The 21143-nt window shown below is 50.5% G+C and overlaps 1 protein-coding gene across 1 annotated transcript in view; it reads left to right on the forward strand.

Moving 5' to 3' along the window:
• Positions 1–21143, forward strand: part of LOC132586788 (protein-arginine deiminase type-3-like) — a 36526-nt gene that overhangs the window by 12477 nt on the left and 2906 nt on the right. The window contains exons 5-15 of the mRNA XM_060258889.1: positions 1700–1817; positions 1986–2111; positions 3283–3458; positions 4801–4904; positions 5333–5444; positions 7417–7524; positions 10870–11024; positions 13639–13783; positions 16032–16125; positions 19285–19364; positions 20161–20292. Of these exons, the coding sequence (XP_060114872.1) occupies positions 1700–1817; positions 1986–2111; positions 3283–3458; positions 4801–4904; positions 5333–5444; positions 7417–7524; positions 10870–11024; positions 13639–13783; positions 16032–16125; positions 19285–19364; positions 20161–20292 (1350 nt within the window). The remainder of the gene's footprint in view (positions 1–1699; positions 1818–1985; positions 2112–3282; positions 3459–4800; positions 4905–5332; positions 5445–7416; positions 7525–10869; positions 11025–13638; positions 13784–16031; positions 16126–19284; positions 19365–20160; positions 20293–21143) is intronic.

Raw genomic sequence — 21143 nt, forward strand, 5'->3', positions numbered from 1 at the left:
TAGCTTGGAGAAACGTCGACTGAGGGGTGACATGATAGAAGTTTACAAGATAATGCATGGGATGGAGAAAGTAGAGAAAGAAGTACTTTTCTCCCTTTCTCACAATACGAGAACTCGTGGGCATTCGATGAAATTGCTGAGCAGACAGGTTAAAACGGATAAAAGGAAGTACTTCTTCACCCAAAGGGTGATTAACATGTGGAATTCACTGCCACAGGAGGTGGTGGCGTCCACAAGCATAGCCACCTTCAAGAAGGGGTTAGATAAAAATATGGAGCAGAGGTCCATCAGTGGCTATTAGCCACAGTGTGTGTGTGTGTGTGTGTATATATATATATATATATATATATATATATATATATGGCCGCTGTGTGACACAGAATGTTGGACTGGATGGGCCATTGGCCTGATCTAACATGGCTTCTCTTATGTTCTTATGTTCTTATAAGAACATAAGAGAAGCCCTGTTGGATCAGGCCAATGGCCCCTTCAGTCCAACACTCTGTGTCACATAAGAACATAAGAGAAGCCCTGTTGGATCAGGCCAGTGGCCCCTCCAGTCCAACACTCTGTTTCACATAAGAACATAAGAGAAGCCCTGTTGGATCAGGCCAATGGCCCATCCAGTCCAACACTCTGTGTCACATAAGAACATAAGAGAAGCCCTGTTGGATCAGGCCAATGGCCCATCCAGTCCAACACTGTGTGTCACATATGAACATAAGAGAAGCCCTGTTGGATCAGGCCAGTGGCCCCTCCAGTCCAACACTCTGTTTCACATAAGAACATAAGAGAAGCCCTGTTGGATCAGGCCAATGGCCCATCCAGTCCAACACTCTGTGTCACATAAGAACATAAGAGAAGCCCTGTTGGATCAGGCCAATGGCCCATCCAGTCCAACACTGTGTGTCACATATGAACATAAGAGAAGCCATGTTGGATCAGGCCAATGGCCCCTCCAGTCCAACACTCTGTGTCACATAAGAACATAAGAGAAGCCCTGTTGGATCAGGCCAATGGCACCTCCAGTCCAACACTCTGTGTCCCATAAGAACATAAGAGAAGCCATGTTGGATCAGGCCAATGGCCCATCCAGTCCAACACTCTGTGTCACATAAGAACATAAGAGAAGCCCTGTTGGATCAGGCCAATGGCCCCTCTAGTCCAACAGTCTGTGTCACATAAGAGAAGCCATGTTGGATCAGGCCAATGGCCCATCCAGTCCAACACTCTGTGTCACACAGTGGCAAAATTTTTTATATATAGTGGTTGGGCAAAGCAGGACGGAGTGCTTGAAGGCCTCCGAGGAGCCCTTCTCTGCTCACTTTATGACTGCAGGAAGAGCAGTGTCCATTTTCGGTGGTGGAATTCCCTGAGGTTGTTGCTCAGTTTCCTCATGTGAAGGCATGTTGACAAGGGCGGGTGACTAACAGGGAAATGTCATCTGGTGGTGGCGCTTCCCTGTACATATTCTTGTGTGAGCTCAGCTAGGTAGATTGAGGCAGGTGTTTAAAAAATCTGCATCATTCTTCCCAAGAGCAGAAACCAGCCTCTTTGTCATCAGCCACTGTGCGAGTGAGAGGGGCACAGTTTTTCATGGCCGCCCCCCCTCCAAAAGCGATGGGTGGAGGCTGCATGGAAGCCTGGGGCTCTGAGTCTTGGTGCTGGCAAGACCTGCCAGCCATTTTTGCCTCTGCAGAGAAGGTGGACCTGGGGCCCGGAAGGCAAAGGAGCCGTCCTCTTGGTGAACTGTGACAAAGATAACCTTGGAGCAAAGGACATGGATAACCAGGACAAGAAAGTGGAGTCGTATGCAGGTGGGTGAGTGGCTGGGGCCAGGGGCTGCTTCCTGGCGAGGGAGACCTGGACCCCCACCCCCTGCCTGCTTCAGTGGAGCACCGGTGCGTTCATCCCAGCACTTGCTGTTCTCCTTACCCAAACTGTCCTTTCCTTCCTCTGCATTCTGTCTCCACTGCCCTTGTCAGACCTCAGGGACATGTCGATGATGATCCTGACCACTTGCGGGCCGGAAGACATTTTTGACGACTACCAGCTGGTCCTTCATGTTTCAGCCTCTGACCATGACAAAGTGGGCGTCTTTCACGCCAAGGGTAAGCTTCTGCTCCTGCCTTCTTGAGTTGCCAGGCCTAGAGTCATAGAGTTGGAAGGGATCTCCGGGGTCAGCTAGTCCAGTTAATTTCTTTGTTTGTTTTACATCCCACTTTTCTCCCCCGTGGGGACACAAAGAGGCTTCCGTTGCTTTCCTCTTCTCTGTTTCTTCTCACAGCAGCCTGGAGGGGGTGAGGCTGAGGGAGTGACTGGCCCAGGGTCACCCAGCAGACTTCCAGGGCCCGAGTCGGGATTCAAACCTGGGTTTTAGATCACTGCACCACACTGGTGTCTTTTAAAGTTGTGTATTGTATAGTTAGTTCTTTGTTTTTATTGCCTCCTTCTTCCAAGCTTCTATACTCTGCCCCCATTTCCATCCTCACAACAACGCTCTCGGGTAGGGCAGGATGAGAGGGGGCATCCAGCGAGCTGCCTGGCCGGGGGGGAGAGCTCTCCCTGCCCCACACCCTGAGCTCTGCCCCACAACCACTCTCCTGAGGGTTGACCTGCTGAAGGGGAGGAGGGGGCTAGTGCAGGGGGAGGAGTCGCTACACCTGGCTCCCTTTCCCCAGGTGAAAGCCACCTGGGCACTGACTTTCCCCCTCTTGTTACTCCAAACAACAGCATTCAAAGTCTGTGGGGAAGAGGATTCTCATCTGCATGTTTGGATTCTGTGCATGGGAAGTGCCTTGCTGCATCTGGCCTGTCAACTGATAAATCAGGGCCATCTCTTGTCTATCACACCAATTACAGCCAATCAGAGGCCCCTGGAAGCCGGGCATGAAGGAGGTGGCCTTCCTCTGTTTCCCTCCCCTCTCTTAGTGTCTGCCACTCAGAGGTAGACTGCTTCTGAACACGGAAGCTCTGAGTGGCCATTGTTGCTGAGACCTATGGGTAGACTTGCCTAAAGAATTTGCCTGACCCTGTTTTTTAAAGTCATCTGAGCCGCCCAGAGCGCGCTTGTGGGGTATGGCAGGGTATAAATTGAATTAAATCTAAGCTTGTGGCCATCTCCACAGTCTGTGATTGTGACATTTGTAAGTCGATGATACATATAAGAACCTCTGAGCTGGTGCAGCTGATGGTTTGCTTTCATCAAACAAAAGGGAAAAGCCCAGGTCTGAATAGATCTGGAATAGGTCTTTTGGGAGAACCCATCTGTTTGGTTTACAGGGGGGAAGAAGCTGTGCCAATACAAGCATATTCTGGGATCAGGAAAGCTCTCCTACTTGGTAGAACATGACGGGTTCCAAGAGAAAACGTTCTACGTGGAGGGGCTGGCCTTTCCGGATGTCGACTTCTCAGGGTTCGTGTCCTTCCATGTCACGCTGCTGGAGAACATGTCTGAGGTATGAAGGCCCATGCCGAGGAGCATAGGGGCCGTGTGGGGCCAGGTCCACACACCTGAAACTATAATCATGCATTAGATTTTTCCTACCTAAATGCAGAACTTTACATTTATCCCTGTTAAAATTTATTTTATTGATTTTAGCCCAGTTATCCAGCCTGTCAGGGTCATCCTGTATCCTGTTTCTGTCTTCTTCTGTGTTTGCAACCCCTCCCAATTTGGTATCATCTGTAAATTTAATAAGCATTCCTGCTAATCCTTCATCCAAATAATTGATAAAGATGTTGAACAAAACAGGTCCCAGGACAGATCCTTGAGGCACTCCACTTGTCACTCCTCTCCATGAGGATGAGAAACCATTCACAAGCACTCTTTGGGTGCGATCTGTCAATCAGTTACAGATCTACCTAATGGTAACTGGATCCAACCACATTTTACCAACTTGCCAAAAAGGATAGTATGTGCAACCTTATAAAAAACCTTACTGAAATCAAGATACACGATGTCTACAGCATTCCCCTGATCCAGCAAGGTAGTCACTTTATCAAAAAAAGAGATCAGGTTAGTCTGACCTGACTTGTTCTTGAGAAAACCATGCTGGCTCTTAGTAATCTCATTCATTCTTTCTAAATGTTCCAGGACCGACTATTTGATGATTTGTTCTAAAACTTTTCCAGGCATAGACGTCAAGCTGGCGGGTCGGTAGTTACCCGGATCATCTTTTTTCCCCTTCTTTAAGATGGGGACAACATTCGCATGCCTCCAATCTTCCGGCACCTCCCCTGTTCTCCAAGAATTCTCAAAAAGAATAGCCAGAGGCTCAGAAATTACGTCCGCAAGCTCTTTTAAAACCCTTGGATGCAGTTCATCTGGCCCTGAAGACTTAGTTTCATTTAAAGAAACTAGGTGTTTCTGTACTATCCCTATGCTGAGAAGGGGCACAGGAAGGAGAGTTCTGGCAGGGCCCTTCTGCATCGCCAGCCAGGGGGTGTGCTTGGGCTTCTCAGTGCTAATTCTGGTGGAGAAAAGAGATGGAGACAGGATAGTGCAAAGACAGATTAAATGGTGTCCACTGGCTGAGCCCACCAATCCCAGCTGGGTCATTGACTTGTTGGTCTCCTGAGGTGCCCTTAGACTTGAATCTAGCTGTTCTACTGCAGCCCAGTTTGAAACAATCTCAGCTGGGCAGTGACTCACAAGAAAGTTAGCCGAGAAGCCTGGCGCTGTGGCCATGAGGCTAACGAGTCCCTTCCATTGACCGTCTCAGGACAGAAGCTGCCTTCCGAGGGCTTGGATGGCCAGCCGCCTTCTCAGACCTCGTTTGCCTTTCCTTCCTGTCGCAGGGGCTGCCGGCTGTTCCCATTTCCAATGACTCCGTGGTCTTCCGGATGGCTCCGTGGATAATGACCCCCAATACCCTGCAGCCAATAACAGTTTACATCTGCAGGTAAGGGGTTGTGTGCCAGTAGTTGTGCTTACAGTTCGTAGCAGCAGCCCTCAGATTCTGGGCCCAGCATCTTCTTGCAGGGTGCATTCTGAGGGCAGGGCCAGTTTTGTGTCAGGTGTGCCAATAGAGCAGTGTGTGATCCAAAAGCTACCCCCTGGGGCCACCTGTGAGTGTCATGAGAAGCCCTGCCACCCCACTGGGGTCTGGTTAGAATGAGCGGTCATCTCCGTCTCTGAGCCTTTCATCTCCTCTGCATTCACAGCTTTGTCCAAGGATATTTCCGGTCAGGTATTCTCTTTCTCTGTGCACCTTCCATTTCTCTAATTGGATTAGAGTGTTCTTGTTCGGTAAGCCCTTCCTTCAGCTGTGGATATCCCTGTTGTGTGTGCTTGATTCCAGTTCTCTGGCTTTCTTGTTTTGATATCCAGTATTAAGTCCAATGCTGACTTTGTAGCGGCTGTGAGCAAGCTCACCGTGAAGGCTGGTTGCAAACTGGTCATCTGTCCGGAACAGGAAAATCGTGGGGACCGCTGGATCCAGGTATTATATAAGGGGAAAAACCCTGAGCCAAAGTGAGAAATGAACAGACATATTTTCTAAATGCATTAACCACGTTTTCCTTTGCCGTCGAATCACAGCCAACGCACGGCAACTCTGTTGGTGGTTTGCCATTGCCTCCCTCTGCATAGCAACCCCGCTGTTCCTTGGTCTTGCCGAGGATGGGACAGTGAGAACTTTGTTGAAATAGTTAAAATAAAGACGTGGGCCTGCTTTGTGCAGTCATATAGCACTAACAGTCACAATTCTGTGGCGGCTGTGTCAAGTTGGGAAAATGTTGTGGGGGGGGAGTCCTGAACTATGACTTAGATATATTCAAAAAGGAGTGGAAGAAATTTAAAGGATATATGGAGAAAGAGTGGAACGTAAAAAGACATTGGACAATTTTTTAGTATTAATGAGAAAATAAAAGTATTGAACTTTGATTGGTTAGCGGTACCTTTATAAGAGCCAGTTTGGTGTAGTGGTTAAGTGTGTGGACTCTTACCTGGGAGAACCGGGTTTGATTCCCCACTTCTCCACTTGCACCTGCTAGCATGGCCTTGGGTCAGCCTTAGCTCTGGCAGAGGTTGTCCTTGAAAGGGCAGCTGCTGTGAGAGTCCTCTCAGCCCCACCCACCTCACAGGGTGTCTGTTGTGGGGGAGGAAGGTAAAGGAGATTGTGAGCCGCTCTGAGACTCTTCGGAGTGGAGGGCGGGATATAAATCCAATATCTTCTTCTTCATCTTCAATAATTGAACTTAAATTTATAACTTCGGGGAAGTCAAGTATTGGAGGGAGGGGGGTTGAAATATCATATGGGTTAGTATAGAAAAGAGATAATTAAATATTGTAACCATATGTTATTAATAAATAGTTAAAACACATAATTCTGTGGCGGCTGTGTCAAGTTGGGAAAATGTTGTGGGGGGAAGTCCTGAACTCGCTGTGTGCCACCGTCTTGATTAAAATTGGACTTAGACTAGTAGAATCGCAGAGTTGAGTGGGGCCACAGAGGCCGTCTAGTCCAACCCCCTGCTTTGTGCAGGATCAGCCTAGAGCCTCCCTGACAACGGTTCGTCCAGCTGCTGCTTCAAGACTGCCAGAGAGGGGGAGCTCACCACCTCCCTCCGTAGCGGAACAACTCAGACTGTGTAAAAAAGCTGTCCCTAATATCCAGTTGGCACCTTCCCGTCCTTAATTTAAGCCTATAATTGCGAGTCTTCTCTTCTGCTGCCAGCAGATACAGCTCCCGCCCTCCTCTCAGGGACGGCCCTTCAGAGACTTCAAGAGAGCAGTCCTGTCCCCCTCCCCCTCCTCTTCTCCACTGAACATTCCCAAGTCCCCAGGGCCGGTCCTGCCCCTTGCAAACTAGGCAATTGCCCAGGGCGCCGGCCTTCTGGGGGTGCCAAACAGGGTGCCCCTCATGTGACTCAGTGATGTTATCTATGCAGGCACCAGAAGTCAGCCTTACCGAGGGCCGGTCCTGCAAGTCCCTCAGCCTTTCCTCGAAGAAGGAAATGAGGTTGGGGTGGCAGGAAGTGTTGGAGATGAATCCATGCTGACTTCCCCAGACCACCAAGTTGTCCTTTAGATGCTCACAGGTGGATCCCTTTAAAATATGCTCCTGGGACAGAAGTCAGACTGACTGTTCTCCCCTGAGCCTTAGCTCCCAGGACACCTCTCTGTGTGACCCAACCCAGGGATGACCCCGGGGAGAGATAAATGTAATGTACAGTTTTGCATTCAGATTACAGCCTTGTGACAGAAGCACAATATCTGAAGCATTAAAGGGTCATCAGCAGAGAAAGTGGGTGTCTTGAGGCTCTGAGACGGGGAAGAGGTTCAGGATATTTCAGGACAGACTTGCCCCAGTCGTTCTAAGGGTGTGCATACCTGAGACTGCTGCTGCTGCGCTCGCCTCCTGGCATGAGGAAGCCAGGAGCCTCTCTGTTTTACTTCATCTTCCAAAACAGGACGAGATGGAGATCGGCTACGTGCAAGCGCCCCAAAAAGGGTTTCCAGTGGTCTTTGACTCCCCTAGAAACGGGCTGCTGAAGGATTTCCCATTTAAAGGTGTTTTGGTAGGTGGTTAAACTTCCTATTTCTGAGCGTCTTGTGCCTCATGGCTAAAGAAATGGGGATATTTGCATAAGAGGCTTGCCGGTCCCCCCCTCTCCCATGACTGTTCCCTGCTGATGAAAAATGGTGGGATCAATTTAACCAGTTTTCCTTTTCACTGCTAGGCTTGTGTGACTGCAGGAACTTTGAACTAAGTAACTCAGTTTTGCAAATTGTTTTGATACCATCAAGTTGCAGATGACTTAGAGCAACCCAGGGGGTTCTGAAGGCGAGAGGCGTTCAGAGGTGGTTTTGCCGCTGCCTGCCTCTCTCTTGCCACCTCGGACTTGGTTGGTGGCCTCCCTTTCTATGATCAACTGGGGCCAACCCTACTTAGGTCCTGCATCTGGTGAGATCAGGCTAGCCACCCAGGACAGTGTGTGAGCTGAAAGAAGCAAAATGCAGAGAAACCCCACTGGCAGCGTCACTCTTTGGAACACAGCGACCTAGCAACTGTGATCCACGCAACGGTCACCTTGAGATTAGACTACTGCAATGCCCTCTACATGGGGCTGCCCTTATACCGAACACGGAAACTCCAGGTGGTGCAGAACGCGGCGGCCAGGCTGCTAGTGGGACTACCTCAGTGGGAACACGTGCGGCCTGGGCTGCGGGACCTGCACTGGCTGCCAGTTGTATACCGTGTTCGCTATAAGGTGCTGGTTATTACCTTTAAAGCCCTATATGGCCGAGGACCTGCCTACCTTAGGGACCGCCTCTCCCCATATGTCCCCCAGAGAGCACTGAGATCTAGCTCTCAAAACCTTTTAAAAATCCCTGGGCCAAGAGAGGCTAGATTGAAGACAACCAGAGGGCAAGCCTTTTCAGCAATGGCCCCTCGATGGTGGAATCAACTTCCAGAGACGGTGCGAGCCCTGCGGGACCTGAGCCAGTTCCGCAGGGCTTGCAAAACCTCTCTGTTTCAGCTTGCTTTGGGGACAGAACCTGGCTAAATGGATCTGTAGCCATCCAGCCATCTTGTGCATGATTGTGATCAATAGCACTTTATAGCACCTGTTTTATCTATTTAATTAACTATGTAATTGCATCGCAACTGAATAGTATTTTAAAATTGTTTGTTCTATATTGTATTTTATTTATATCATGGTCTTCCATGTCTGTGAGCCGCCCTGAGCCCGCCTTTGGCGGGGGAGGGCGGGATATAAAAATAAATTTATCTTATCTTATCTTTGATGAGACATAGGGATGCCAGGATCACCCTGCTGGGTCATGCCAAGGTGTGTCCATCTAGCTCAGCATTCTACCTGCCTAGTACACTTTTATGCCACCCAGGAGCTCAGGAGAACAGATGCCATTTGTGCAGTCCCATTTTACCCTCACGACAACACTGGGAGGGAGGGAGGGCAGGGTTACGTTTACCCAGACAGCTCCCTGGCAAGTGGGGGATTTGAAGCTGATCTGCCAGTTCCGAGGCCAGGACTCTCAATTAACCCCCTCATCACTCCTGGCTCTGTGAGGTGCCTCTAAATGCTCACAAGTATTTCGTGAAGGAGGCAACTGTGGGCTATCGTTTACACCTAGCATTTATTAATCACAGGTAGAGTATATTTGAACATGGAGGCTTCTTTCCACCTGTGGTGGGTAATATTAAGAACATCAAGAGAAGCCATGTTGGATCAAGCCAATGGCCCCTCCAGTCCAAACCTCTGTGGCCAATATATGTGTGTGTGTATATATATATGCGCGCGCGCGCGCACACACACACACACATATATATATATATATACATACATACATACTGTGGCTAATAGCCACTGATGGACCTCTGCTCCATATTTTTATCCAATCCCCTCTTAAAGCTGGCTATGCTTGCAGCTGCCACCACCTCCTGTGGCAGTGAATTCCACATGTTAATCACCCTTTAGGTGAAGAAGTACCTCCTTTTATCCGTTTTAACCTGACTGCTGAGCAATTTCATTGAATGCCCACGAGTTCTTGTATTGTGAGAAAGGGAGAAAAGTACTTCTTTCTCTTTCTCCATCCCACGCATTATCTTGTAAACCTCTATCATGTAAGAACATAAGAACATAAGAGAAGCCATGTTGGATCAGGCCAACGGCCATCCCGTCCAACACTCTGTGTCACACAGTGGCAAAAAATTTTATATATACACACACACTGTGGCTAATAGCCACTGATGGACCTGTGCTCCATATTTTTATCTAAACCCCTCTTGAAGGTGGCTATACTTGTGGCCGCCACCACCTCCTGTGGCAGTGAATTCCACATGTTAATCACCCTTTGGGTGAAGAAGTACTTCCTTTTATCCGTTTTAACCTGTCTGCTCAGCAATTTCATTGAATGCCCACGAGTTCTTGTATTGTGAGAAAGGGAGAAAAGTACTTCTTTCTCTACTTTCTCCATCCCCTGCATTATCTTGTAAACCTCTATCATGTCACCCCGCAGTCGACGTTTCTCCAAGCTAAAGAGTCCCAAGCGTTTCAACCTTACTTCATAGGGAAAGTGCTCCAGCCCTTTAATCATTCTAGTTGCCCTTTTCTGGACTTTTTCCAATGCTATAATATCCTTTTTGAGGTGTGGCGACCAGAACTGCACACAGGATTCCAAATGAGACCACACCATCGATTTATACAGGGGCATTATGATACTGGCTGATGTCACCCCGCAGTCGATGTTTCTCCAAGCTAAAGAGCCCCAAGTGTTTTAACCTTTCTTCATAGGGAAAATGTTCCAAACCTTTAATCATTCTTAATATTGACTAAGAACATTTCTGCCCCACGCCTCCATCTGAATATGGCTCTTCTAAGCAGGTCGCAGTAAAGTTAAAACTATATGAACAAACAACTATAAAATGTATCCCATTCAACTGAAGACAATGTTGAAGAGTTAGCCAGCTTAAAACTAATAAGTTAGCAGTTTTGTTTATATGAATTGGTCAAACTTCACCCAGTGGGAGGGGGGAGAGCCAGTTTGGTGTAGTGGTGAAGTGAGCGGACTCTTATCTGGGAGAACCGGGTTTGATTCCCCACTCCTCCACTTGCACCTGCTAGCATGGCCTTGGGTCAGCCGTAGCTCTGGCAGAGGTTGTCCTTGAAAGGGCAGTTGCTGTGAGAGCCCTCTCAGCCCCACCCACCTCACAGGGTTTTTGTTGTGGGGGGAGAAGATATAGGAGATTGTAAGCTACTCTGAGTCTCTGATTCAGAGAGAAGGGCGGGGTATAAATCTGCAGTCATTGTCGTCGTCTTCTCCTTCTTCTTCCACTGTCATTTGCTGTTTCCACTGTGCTGAGAATGATCTAACTCTGCTCTCCTTTGCAACCTCGCAAGGGCCCAGATTTTGGGTACGTGAAACGAGAGCCTGCAAATAAGAAGACGGTCTCCAGCTTGGACTCCTTTGGGAACCTCGAGGTCAGCCCTCCGGTGACCGTCAGGGGCAAGCAGTACCCCCTCGGGCGCATCCTCATCGGGAGCTACTTCCCCAGGTGAGAACGGGGGGGGGGGTGCGGAGAGAGCTTGGCTTCCTGCTGCAGAAGCAGCCTTAAGATGCAGCAGCCCTTGCCACAACGATCAGGGCCATCCCATAATGAGTTTTTCCATTCTGGTCCCCCATGTTTGGGGGCTTCTGGCAGGACATATGGGGAGGGACGGTGGCTCAGTGGTAGAGCATCTGGTTGGTAAGCAGAAGGTCCCAGGTTCAATCCCGGCATCTCCAAAAAAGGGTCCATGCAAATAGGTGTGAAAAACCTCAGCTTGAGACCCTGGAGAAAGAGCCGCTGCCAGTCTGAGTAGACAATACTGACTTTAATGGACCAAGGATCTGATTCAGTATAGGGCAACTTCATATGTTTTCTCAGATGCATGATTTGTACACTCTCATGTTGATATTCATCACAGAAATCCCAGGGATATGTTAATCACCCACAGGGTGATGTGTTAATCACTCAAAGAGTGATTAACACATGGAATTCACTGCCACAGGAGGTGCTGGCTGCTACAAGCATAGCCAGCTTCAAGAGGGGATTGGATAAACGTATGAAGCAGAGGTCCATCAGTGACTGTTAGCCACAGTGTATTGTTGGAACTCTCTGTCTGGGGCAGGGATGCTCTGTATTCTTGGTGCTTGGGGGGGCAACAGTGAGAGGGCTTCTAGTGTCCTGGTCCCACTGGTGGACCTCCTGATGACACTTGTTTGTTTTTTTTGGCCACTGTGTGACACAGAGTGTTGGACTGGAGGGGCCATTGGCCTGATCCAACATGGTTTCTCTTATGTGACACAAAGTGTTGGACTGGAGGGACCACTGGCCTGATCCAGCATGGCTTCTCTTATGTTCTTATGTGACACAAAGTGTTGGACTGGAGGGACCACTGGCCTGATCCAGCATGGCTTCTCTTATGTTCTTATGTGACATGGAGTGTTGGACTGGATGGGCCACTGGCCTGATCCAACATGGCTTCTCTTATGTTCATATGTGTGTGCATGCATAATGAATCAGACCCTCGGTCCATCAAAGTCAGTCTTGTCTCCTCAGACTGGCAGGGGCTCTCCAGGGTCTCCAGCTGAGGTTTTTCATGCCTACTTGCCTGGAGCCTTTTGAGTTGGAGATGCCAGGGATTGAACCTGGGGCCTCCTGCTTACCAAGCAGATGCTCTGCCACTGAGCCACAGCCCCATTCATGGCTCTCCAGGGTCTCCAGCTGAGGTTTTTCACGCCTACTTGCCTGGAGCCTTTTGAGTTGGAGATGCCAGGGATTGAACCTGGGGCCTCCTGCTTACCAAGCAGATGCTCTACCACTGAGCCACCGTCCCTCCCAGCCGCAGCCTGCCCAGTCAGAGAGGGCGTGGGCTGCTCACAAGTGCTGACAGGGAGGCAAAGCTGAATTAACAGAGGACTCAGGGTAGGATAAGCAGATGCACGAGGAAGTTGCAGAAGCCTGGCTGACCTCATTAGCATCGGGGAAGAGTGACGGAGGCAGGATGTGAGCAGCTCCCGGGTCCCTGTTCAATGCAGTCCTGCCTGAGTAAGGAGTGGTCATGGTCTAAGTCAGCAGTTTCACTTCCAAAGTCCTTTTGTCAGAGAAGAGGGGCTTTCCGACCAGCAGCTGGAGGCTGTGGCCTTGGCAGAGATGCCGCTTCGGTCCTCCTTGGGGGAGGGGGGTGCTGGTGAATGGAGCCTCAGCATCCAAAGTGGCCAGAACGGGCTTCCTGTCAATGGGCTGTGGTTCTCCCAAGGGTCGAATGGTGTCACACAAGCAGTTAGGGGCGCTGATGGCCCCAGACTTATGGACGGAGCCCAAATGACCTGATATCCCCTCTAGTGATTGTGCCCTGAGGGAATGGTGGACTGTGGGGTGTAAGAAGAAGAGCAGCGGGTTTTTATACCCCACTTTTCTCTACCACAATGAATCTCAGAGTGGCTTACCATCCCCTCCCCTTCCTCTCACACGGTGGGGCTGAGGGAGCTCTGAGAGAATCGTGACTGACCCAAGGTCACCTGGCAGCCTTCATGAGGAGGAGGAGGAGCTCTGAACCGCGACACCATTATGCTGCTCTGGGTGCCAGCCTGGCTTATGGAATTTGGGTCACTGCAGGCAGAAGGCGCCTGGCTGAGGTTCCTGGAGTCTGCTGGCAACAGGCTTGTTCCTGGATATCTGCCACGTCCTCTTAGAATCCCCACTTTGTCACGCTTTTGTTGTGGCTGGAAGCCCTGATGGCCAAAGGCTTGGGGGAGCTGGGAAAGGGGACTGGGTCCATTTATGCTGGAGAGGTCCGTAGCTTGCTTTAGCTAAACGACACTTCCATCTTCAGAGGCAGTTGTGCCCCAGAATACCAGTGGTGGGAGGGCAAGTGTGTGTGTGTGTGTGTGTGGGGGTAATTCCCTCCCTCTCCAGACTGTGGGCCAAGGAGAAGCAGAATGCCACTGCAACCTTTGGTTCCGACCCAGCAGGACTCTCCCACTAAGCTGCTTTACTTGAAGGGAGGCCCGGTGGGGTCTGCTGGTCTTCCCCAGAGTGCTCAGAGGCAGCAAAGGACAAGCTGCACCACCTTTTATTTCTGGATGGGACTCCTCAGCCAACACTGCTTTGCTTTCTTTTCTAGCTTTCAGGGTAACAACATGGTCAAGGTCGTCCGGGACTTCCTTTATGCCCAGAAAGTGCAGCTGCCCGTGGAACTGTACTCTGATTGGCTGGTTGTGGGTCACGTGGATGAGTTCCTGACGTTTGTCCCGGCTCCTGATAGAAAGGTCTGTGTCACTGCAGGAAGGGATCACCCCAGCCTTCTTGCTGACTCTGTGGCCTGCATAAATGATGCTTATCGAGGGGGTTTTTCTTGCATGTTTTTCTGCTTTGCATAGCTTGTTGTAGTTTTGTTGATAAGTGGGGGAGCGAGGCTATTGCGGTCCCACCCTCAGCCGAGGGAAACCTCATTCCTCCCCTTCTGGGGCCTCTGGGATTTAAGCAGCTGTTGCTCACACACCTTCAGGCACATCTTCCCAATCATCAGGGCTAGAAATTTTTTCTTTAAAAAGAAAAGAAGAAAAGAAAGAGGTGGTTTTCAGGAAGTTGGATTCTGTGGTCGTTGCCAGAGTCTGTGCTTGTGTGGAATCAGGGCCAGCAGACCACAGCGGCTAGTCTTCTTCCAGAGGTCCCTTGGTCAGAACTGTGACCATTAAATTCGTTGGAAAGTGGGTTAACTGTGTGGCCTTTTCTTGGGGGGATTGGATGCCCTGTTCCTCTTTCTGTATCTCTGCTATCTAGAGCTGGTTCCCCCCCACCCCCTGATCCTTTTGCATTGTGCCCTGTGACATCATTACACTGTGGATGGGATTGATAGAGGAGGCTCCGTGCCACCTTTTGCTGAGCCTTTGCTGGTGTGAAGAGCAGACTGAGCCTTTCTGGTGCTTAATTAGGCATTTCCTGTTCGCTCCTGAGGCTTCAGCCTGTCTGAAAGTGCTCCTCATCACTTCCTTCTTCTGGGCAGGGAAAGGAAGGGGAAAATGTAATTAGCTTCCATTCTCCGGAGTGCAAAATGGGCTCATTAACATTTTTATTTTTTATTATAGTAATATGCTTGTGGTATGATTAAGACAGTGAAAAATTAACAGACAATCACATGGCTACAATTGGATAAAAGGAGTAATTACTTCTTCCGCCGGCCCAGGAAAAGGATAACGCTGAGGCCGGAAGTGTTAAAATGCAAACAAATGCCAAGGCCTTGCCGTTGAATTAAACATTTTCAAAGTGCTACAAATCAGGTTTTAAAAAGTACAGAAAGTGCTGATAGGGATGCGATGTGACCTCCTATAGGGTTGCCAATCCCCAGGTGGGGGCAAGGGTTTGGAGGCCTTCATCAGAAAGCGGGGGGAGGAGAGGGAAATGTCTGTATTCCCATAGGAAATCATGGAGAATTGATCTGCGGGTATCTGAGGCTCGGGGAGGGGGTGTTTTTTGAGGTAGAGGCATCAAATTTGCAGCGTAGCATATGGTGCCTCTCCCCAAAATACTCTCCAAGTTTCAAAAAGATTGCACCAGGGGGTCTAATTCTATCTGCTCCAAAAGAAGGTGCCCCTAACCTTCATTATTTCCTATGCAAGGAAGGCATTGAAAAGGTGCGCGGTCCCTTTCAATGTGATGGCCAGAACTCCCTTTGGAGTTTAATGATGCTTGTCACATCCTTGCTCCTGGCTCCACCCCCGAAGTCCCCAGATATTTCTTGAATTGGACTTGGCAATCCTAGACCTCGATCATTCACAAAAACAATGAGAACTCAGCATGGTAACTTGGGATTAAATTGCAGCATGGAATCTGCCTGGAGGTCTGGGGTACCTCAGCCCCTCAGGCTTGGTGAACAGCTGTTTCCTACAGAATGAGAAAATCGCTAGGGACAGGCACTAAGCAAGAGCCCTATGGCACAGAATGGTATGCTGCAGTCCTGCAGTCCAAACTCTGCTCATGACATGAGTTCGATCCCGGCGGAAGCTGGGTTCAGGTAGCCAGCCCAAGGTTGACTCAGCCTTCCATCCTGAGGTCGATAAAGTGAGTACCCAGCTTGTTGCCGGGGGGGGGGGGGCGGAGTGTAGATGACTGGGGAAAGTAAATGGCAAACCACCCCATAAAAAGTCTGCCATGAAAACGTCGTGATGCCACGTCCCCCCCAGAGTAAAAAACTACTGGTGCTTGCATAGGGGATGACCTCTACCTTTTTAAAAAGGCACTAAGCATTAAAATGGGGGGGGGATGCACTGATGAAATCTCAGCCAATTAATATGCCAGTTCCACATTTCTCAGTATGTAATGAGATTTGGAGGTGGGACATGCAAAGCGGCATTTCACCTAGTCCACGGGGGAGCTCTGAGGGATTCTCCTTCTCTAGGTTAATGCTCTGAGGTTCCAGAGACCACCCCCCCTTCTAGAGCTGACCCGTCTGGTCCTTCCTGCTACCCTTCCCCCTGTTTTCTCACTCACTCACCGCCTGCCCTCTTTGGCTTCCAGGGTTTCCGGCTGCTCCTGGCCAGCCCCGATGCCTGCTACAAACTGCTGAAGGAGAAGGAGCAGGAGGGCTACGGAGACGCTGCCATGTTTGAAGGTAGGCGAGGGGATTCTTCGGCCTGAGAGGGAAAGTTGCCGCAGGCTTCCTCTGGCTGCTGGTGTTTTGGTGGCAGTGACAACCACAGTAGTTCCTTAGGATGAAGGCTGTGAGTTTTAAAAAACCCAAAAATAAACCTTCCTAGGTAATACCCAAGTTATGAAAAGCAACAAGAACTGCTCTGGAATTGCAGATCAGATAGTTCAACTGGGTACATTTGATTATTTTCTACCGTATAATCTCCAAAGGTGGCAAAACCTTTTGCATTCTTTCATATCCTCCAGCTTGACCTGTTTTCCAGCAGTCTTTCGTGGGGAAAACTGCCCCTTCAGTTTGGTGTAAAGGTTAAGTGCGTGGACTCTAATTGGGGAGAACTGGGTTTGATTTCCCACTTTTCCTCCACTTGCAGTTACTGGAGTGACCTTGGGTCAGTCACAGTTGTCTCAGAGCTGTTCTCTCAAAAGAGCAGTTTCTTTCAGAGTCTCTCAGCTCCACCTGCCTCACAGGGTGTCTGTCTGTTGTAGGGCAGTGAAGGGAAAGGAGACTGGAAGCCGCTCTGAGACCCCTTTGTGTAGTGAAGGGTGGGGTATAAATCCAATCTCCTCTTTCTTCCAGCTCCACTGATTGCTTGCTTGGCTGGTTGGTTCTTTTTCACTGAGTTCTACACGCCTACTGCAGCTATGGCTGAGGCCCTGGTTCTTTGCCAGTGTGACATTACATGGCAAGTCAAGAACCAGTTTGGTGTAGTAGTTAGGTGTGCGGACTCTTATCTGGGAGAACTGGGTTTGATTCCCCACTCCTTCACTTCCAGCTGCTGGAATGGCCTTGGGTCAGCCCTAGTGGTGAAATGAGCAGACTCTTATCTGGGAGAACCGGGTTTGATTCCCCACTCCTCCCCTTGCAGCTGCTGGAATGGCCTTGGGTCAGCCCTAGTGGTGAAGTGAGCGGACTCTTATCTGGGAGAACTGGGTTTGATTCCCCACTCCTCCCCTTGCAGCTGCTAGAATGCCCTTGGGTCAGCCATCGTGGTTAAGTGAGCAGACTCTTATCTGGGAGAACCGGGTTTGATTCCCCACTCCTCCACCTGCAGCTGCTAGAAAGGCCTTGAGTCAGCCATAGTGGTTAAGTGTGCGGACTCTTACCTGGGAGAACTGGGTTTGATTCCCCACTCCTTCACTTCCAGCTGCTGGAATGGCCTTAGGGCAGCCATGGCTCTTGCAGGAGTTGTCCTTGAAAGAGCAGCTGCTGTAAGAGTTCTCTTAGCCCCACCCACCTCACAGGGTGTCTGTTGTGGGGGAGGAAGATAAAGGAGATTGTGACTGCTCTGAGACTCTTTGGAGTGGAGGGCGGGATATAAATCCAATATCATCATCTTCTACTGGGGGCCAGGATCCTGGGGCAAGAGATGCCTGCAAAGCCGTCTTCCTCCCCTCTCATTGTCCCAGCTGGTGTCCAGCAGCGTAGAGTGTGGGGCTTGTCATCAGGGTATAGTCCAGTAACAGCATTATTACATTGGCATCACTTTGCAGGAGCATCAAGGCAGGGTCAGCTGGTCTGTCCTCAGCATGTGCTGGACCTTAGGACCAAGCTGCGGCTGCTGTCGAGAAAGGACATTTTCTTAGTCCAGTTGAGGTAGACATGATGGGAATGCAACAATTGTGTTGGGATTATCACTTGGGCTTTGTGAAAAACTGTGCCATGACAAGTGAAGAGCGTGGGGCGTGCTATCAGGGTATACATTGCTATTTTGGGATGACAAGTGAATTCATTTAACACATCAGATATTCTTTGGGGGTTCTCTTCCTTTCACTGCATGATGGTCCCCTCTGTTTTCTCTTATTCTGCTTCACCATCATCCACAGAGTTTTGGGGGCTGCCTCCCCCACAAAGCTATTTCTCCCTCTGCTCCAGAGCACAATTTCCCTGGGGTTTCACACATGCAGGACAGAGATTGCCCACCTCCATCGAATTTTCCTTTGCCCTTAGAATTGTAGAGTTGGAAGGGACACCCAGTGTCATTTAGTCCAGCCCTCTGCAGTCTGCACAATGCAGGAAATTCACAAATACCTCCCCCTGCTGACACCCCCCCCAGCGACCCCTGCAGGCTTCATGCCCAGAAGATGGCAAAGCCCTCCAGGATCCCTGCCCAAACTAGCCAGGAGGAAAACTGCTGCCTCATTCCAAAGTGGTGATCAGCATTTCCCTGGGAGTGTAAGAAGGGGCCGCAAGATCTATGCACGGATGCAGCCCTTCCTGCCCTCCTTCTCATCATCTGCCTAGTTCACAGAATGAGCAGTGCTGTCAGGTGGCCATCTAGCCTCTGCTTAAAAGGAAGGAGAGCCCCGCCTTCCCCAGAGGCTTTCTTGCAGTGCCCTTCCAGGCCCAACAGGAGTGGGGCTGAATCACAAAAGGGCATGGGGGGCAGCGGGGCTGTGACCGGATGCTGGCTCAGTTCCACCTGTTCATTTCAGTCCCAGACTGGGGAAAGGCCCTGGCTGGTGGTTGGCGAGAGCTGGCTTCATTCTACATGAGTCCTATGCAGTCCTGTGATTACTCTGAGACCCCTCACAAACTTGGCTCATTCTCCCCAGACCATCCTTGTGAGCCAAGCACATAGGATCTTCTAGGAAGTCTAAGTCTCTGTAGTGGTGTTGTGGCCGTGGGGAGGGCGTGGCTGTGGCTCAGTGGCAGAGCATTTGCCTGTCCCCCAGGAGGTTCTGTGTTCCATCTCCGGCATCTCCAGTAAGGGTCAGGGGACATGAGGGATTGCTGCCCAGGACTCTGCTGAGCTCCCGCCCATCTGACTAGTCAGTACTGACCCTGTGGGGCCAAGGGGCTGAGTCAGTTTCAGGCAGCAGCTTCATGTTCCTACGCATTAGTGCCCTCGTGCCCCAAGGGCCTGGGTCAAAATCCCTTCTCTGCCAGCTCATCCGTGGAGTGCCCTTGGGCCAGCTGCTTCCTCACAGCCTAACCCTCCTCCCAGGGCGGCTGTGATGGTGAAACGTGGTGGGCTGGGCACCCCCTCAGCTGCTGGAAGGACGGGTGGGATAAAAAGGGCAGGGGACAGGAATTGCCTTTCCAGAGCTGTGGAGCTTTGAAGCATCAACGTAAGAAAGAGCCTGTAACCGAAAAAAAGCAGCAACCTGTCTCTCCTTACAGGAGTGAGGAAAAGCAAAGAAATCTCAATCAAAAAGATTCTCTCTGACCAAGCGTTGAGAAACAGCAACAATTATTACCAGGTACTCTTTGCAAAGGCCTGTTAGCGTCGCCCATTAGGAGCATCTATGCCCCTTCATCCACGCAGAGATGGATGCCTGGGTGCTGCTTTCCAAGCTCCCCCAGGGGCTACAGAGATTGGGGGGGGGAGCAAGTCCAGACAACCAAAAAGGATGCTGCTGCTGGATTTGGATTGGCTACATGTAAGAGCCCCGTGGCACCGAGTAATAAAGCTGAAGTACTGCAGTCGGAGCCCTCTGCTCACGACCTGAGTTCGATCCCAGTGAAAGCTGGTTCAGGTAGCTGGCTTGAGGTTGATTCAGCCTTCCATCCTTCTGAGGTCAGTAAAATGAGTCCCCAGCTTGCTGGGGGGGAAGTGTAAAAGACTGGGGAAGGCAATGGCAAACCACCCCGTAAAAAGTCTGCCGTGAAAATGTCACCCCAGAGTCAGAAACGACTGGTGCTTGCACAGGGGACTACCTTTACCTTTCTTTTTTTTTTACATGTATGGATGCCTCTTTTCCCAGCTTCAGTTTCAGGCTGGAGCTGCAGTAAAAGATGGCATGGAAGGGGGGCGGAGTAGAGCACAACTTGGCTCTCATGTGTCTTACATGCAGGGACCATCCAGCTGTATCGAAACAGAACAAGACCCTGTCATCTGTGGCAATGCAGGGACTTGAGTAAGGAACCAGCCTCAGGGTGGTGGGTCATGGGCCAAGACGGACACAGGTGGCAAATTAATTGCCTGGCACGAGCCTGTCACCTGTACTTGGAACCATGGAACAAACATTTCCCCACTTTGCTTTCTCTCTCCTCTAGAAATGCATCGACTGGAACCGAGACATCCTCAAAGAGGAGCTGGGACTGACCGAGGAAGACATCATAGACATCCCCCAGCTCTTCAAGCGCAGTTCTCTTTCTGGCAAAGCGGTCGCCTACTTCCCTGACCTGGTGAGTCCCGGAGGCTGACTCTGAGAGCCGAGCAAAGGGTGCTGGGCGGACGCCCCTTGAAGGCACAGCCTGGCTAGCAGGCTAGCCTGTTCCCCTTAAGGCTGCTTTCTCCAGAGCTCCTTTGCCAGCAGCTGAGGGCAGATTCTGCTCATTTCTGCCTGGACAAGGGGGCTGGATTGCTCCAGAACACTCCAGCAGCTGCTGGTCCTTATTATGGGGCGGCTGAAGGACTGGGCTCCCTCTGTAACTGTTCAAGGAGCAACTGGACAGGTTTTTCCTGAATCCCCTCCTTGTCCCAAGCAGAAGTCGAAGGCAGCTGGTAGCCACTCTCAAAGTGCTGCAGCCCTGCTGCTGATTGGCTGAGCAGAAGTTTTGGGAGCTGTGAGAGCCTCAGTAGCTTCAGAGGTTAAACGCTCCCATAAAAGGCCTTTCCTGAGTTTTTGTTCAAGGTGCAAAAAGCAACTGGAGTTGCTCGAGAACAGATCTGATGGTTTGTTCCGGGAGATCTGGCCGCGTCCTGCCAGATTATCTTCGGCAGCATACGTGTCGTTTTCTTGATTCTGTATCCTGCAGCCACCCTGCCCTCCTTTCGTCTGTCTCAGAGGAGGAACTGTGGGGTGGCCGCGGGTGGGGAGGGGGCAGGGCTAAGCTCTGCAGTTCTCCCCCACTCCCAGCTCTTTCCAGCCCTTTTGGCTCACTGCTGAGATGCAGTGCAGCTTCGGTTCAGCTGGGGAGGGGGATGGCTACAGCTGAGGGGTCGAGAACCCCACCCCGTTTGCCTGGATGCTTCTGGAGTGAAGGCTCACGGTCAGCAGAGACCTGCATGAGGACAGGATGTGCAAGCCCCTTTC

This window comes from Heteronotia binoei, chromosome 18 (genome assembly GCF_032191835.1).
Source record: "Heteronotia binoei isolate CCM8104 ecotype False Entrance Well chromosome 18, APGP_CSIRO_Hbin_v1, whole genome shotgun sequence".
Classification (NCBI taxonomy): domain Eukaryota; kingdom Metazoa; phylum Chordata; class Lepidosauria; order Squamata; family Gekkonidae; genus Heteronotia; species Heteronotia binoei.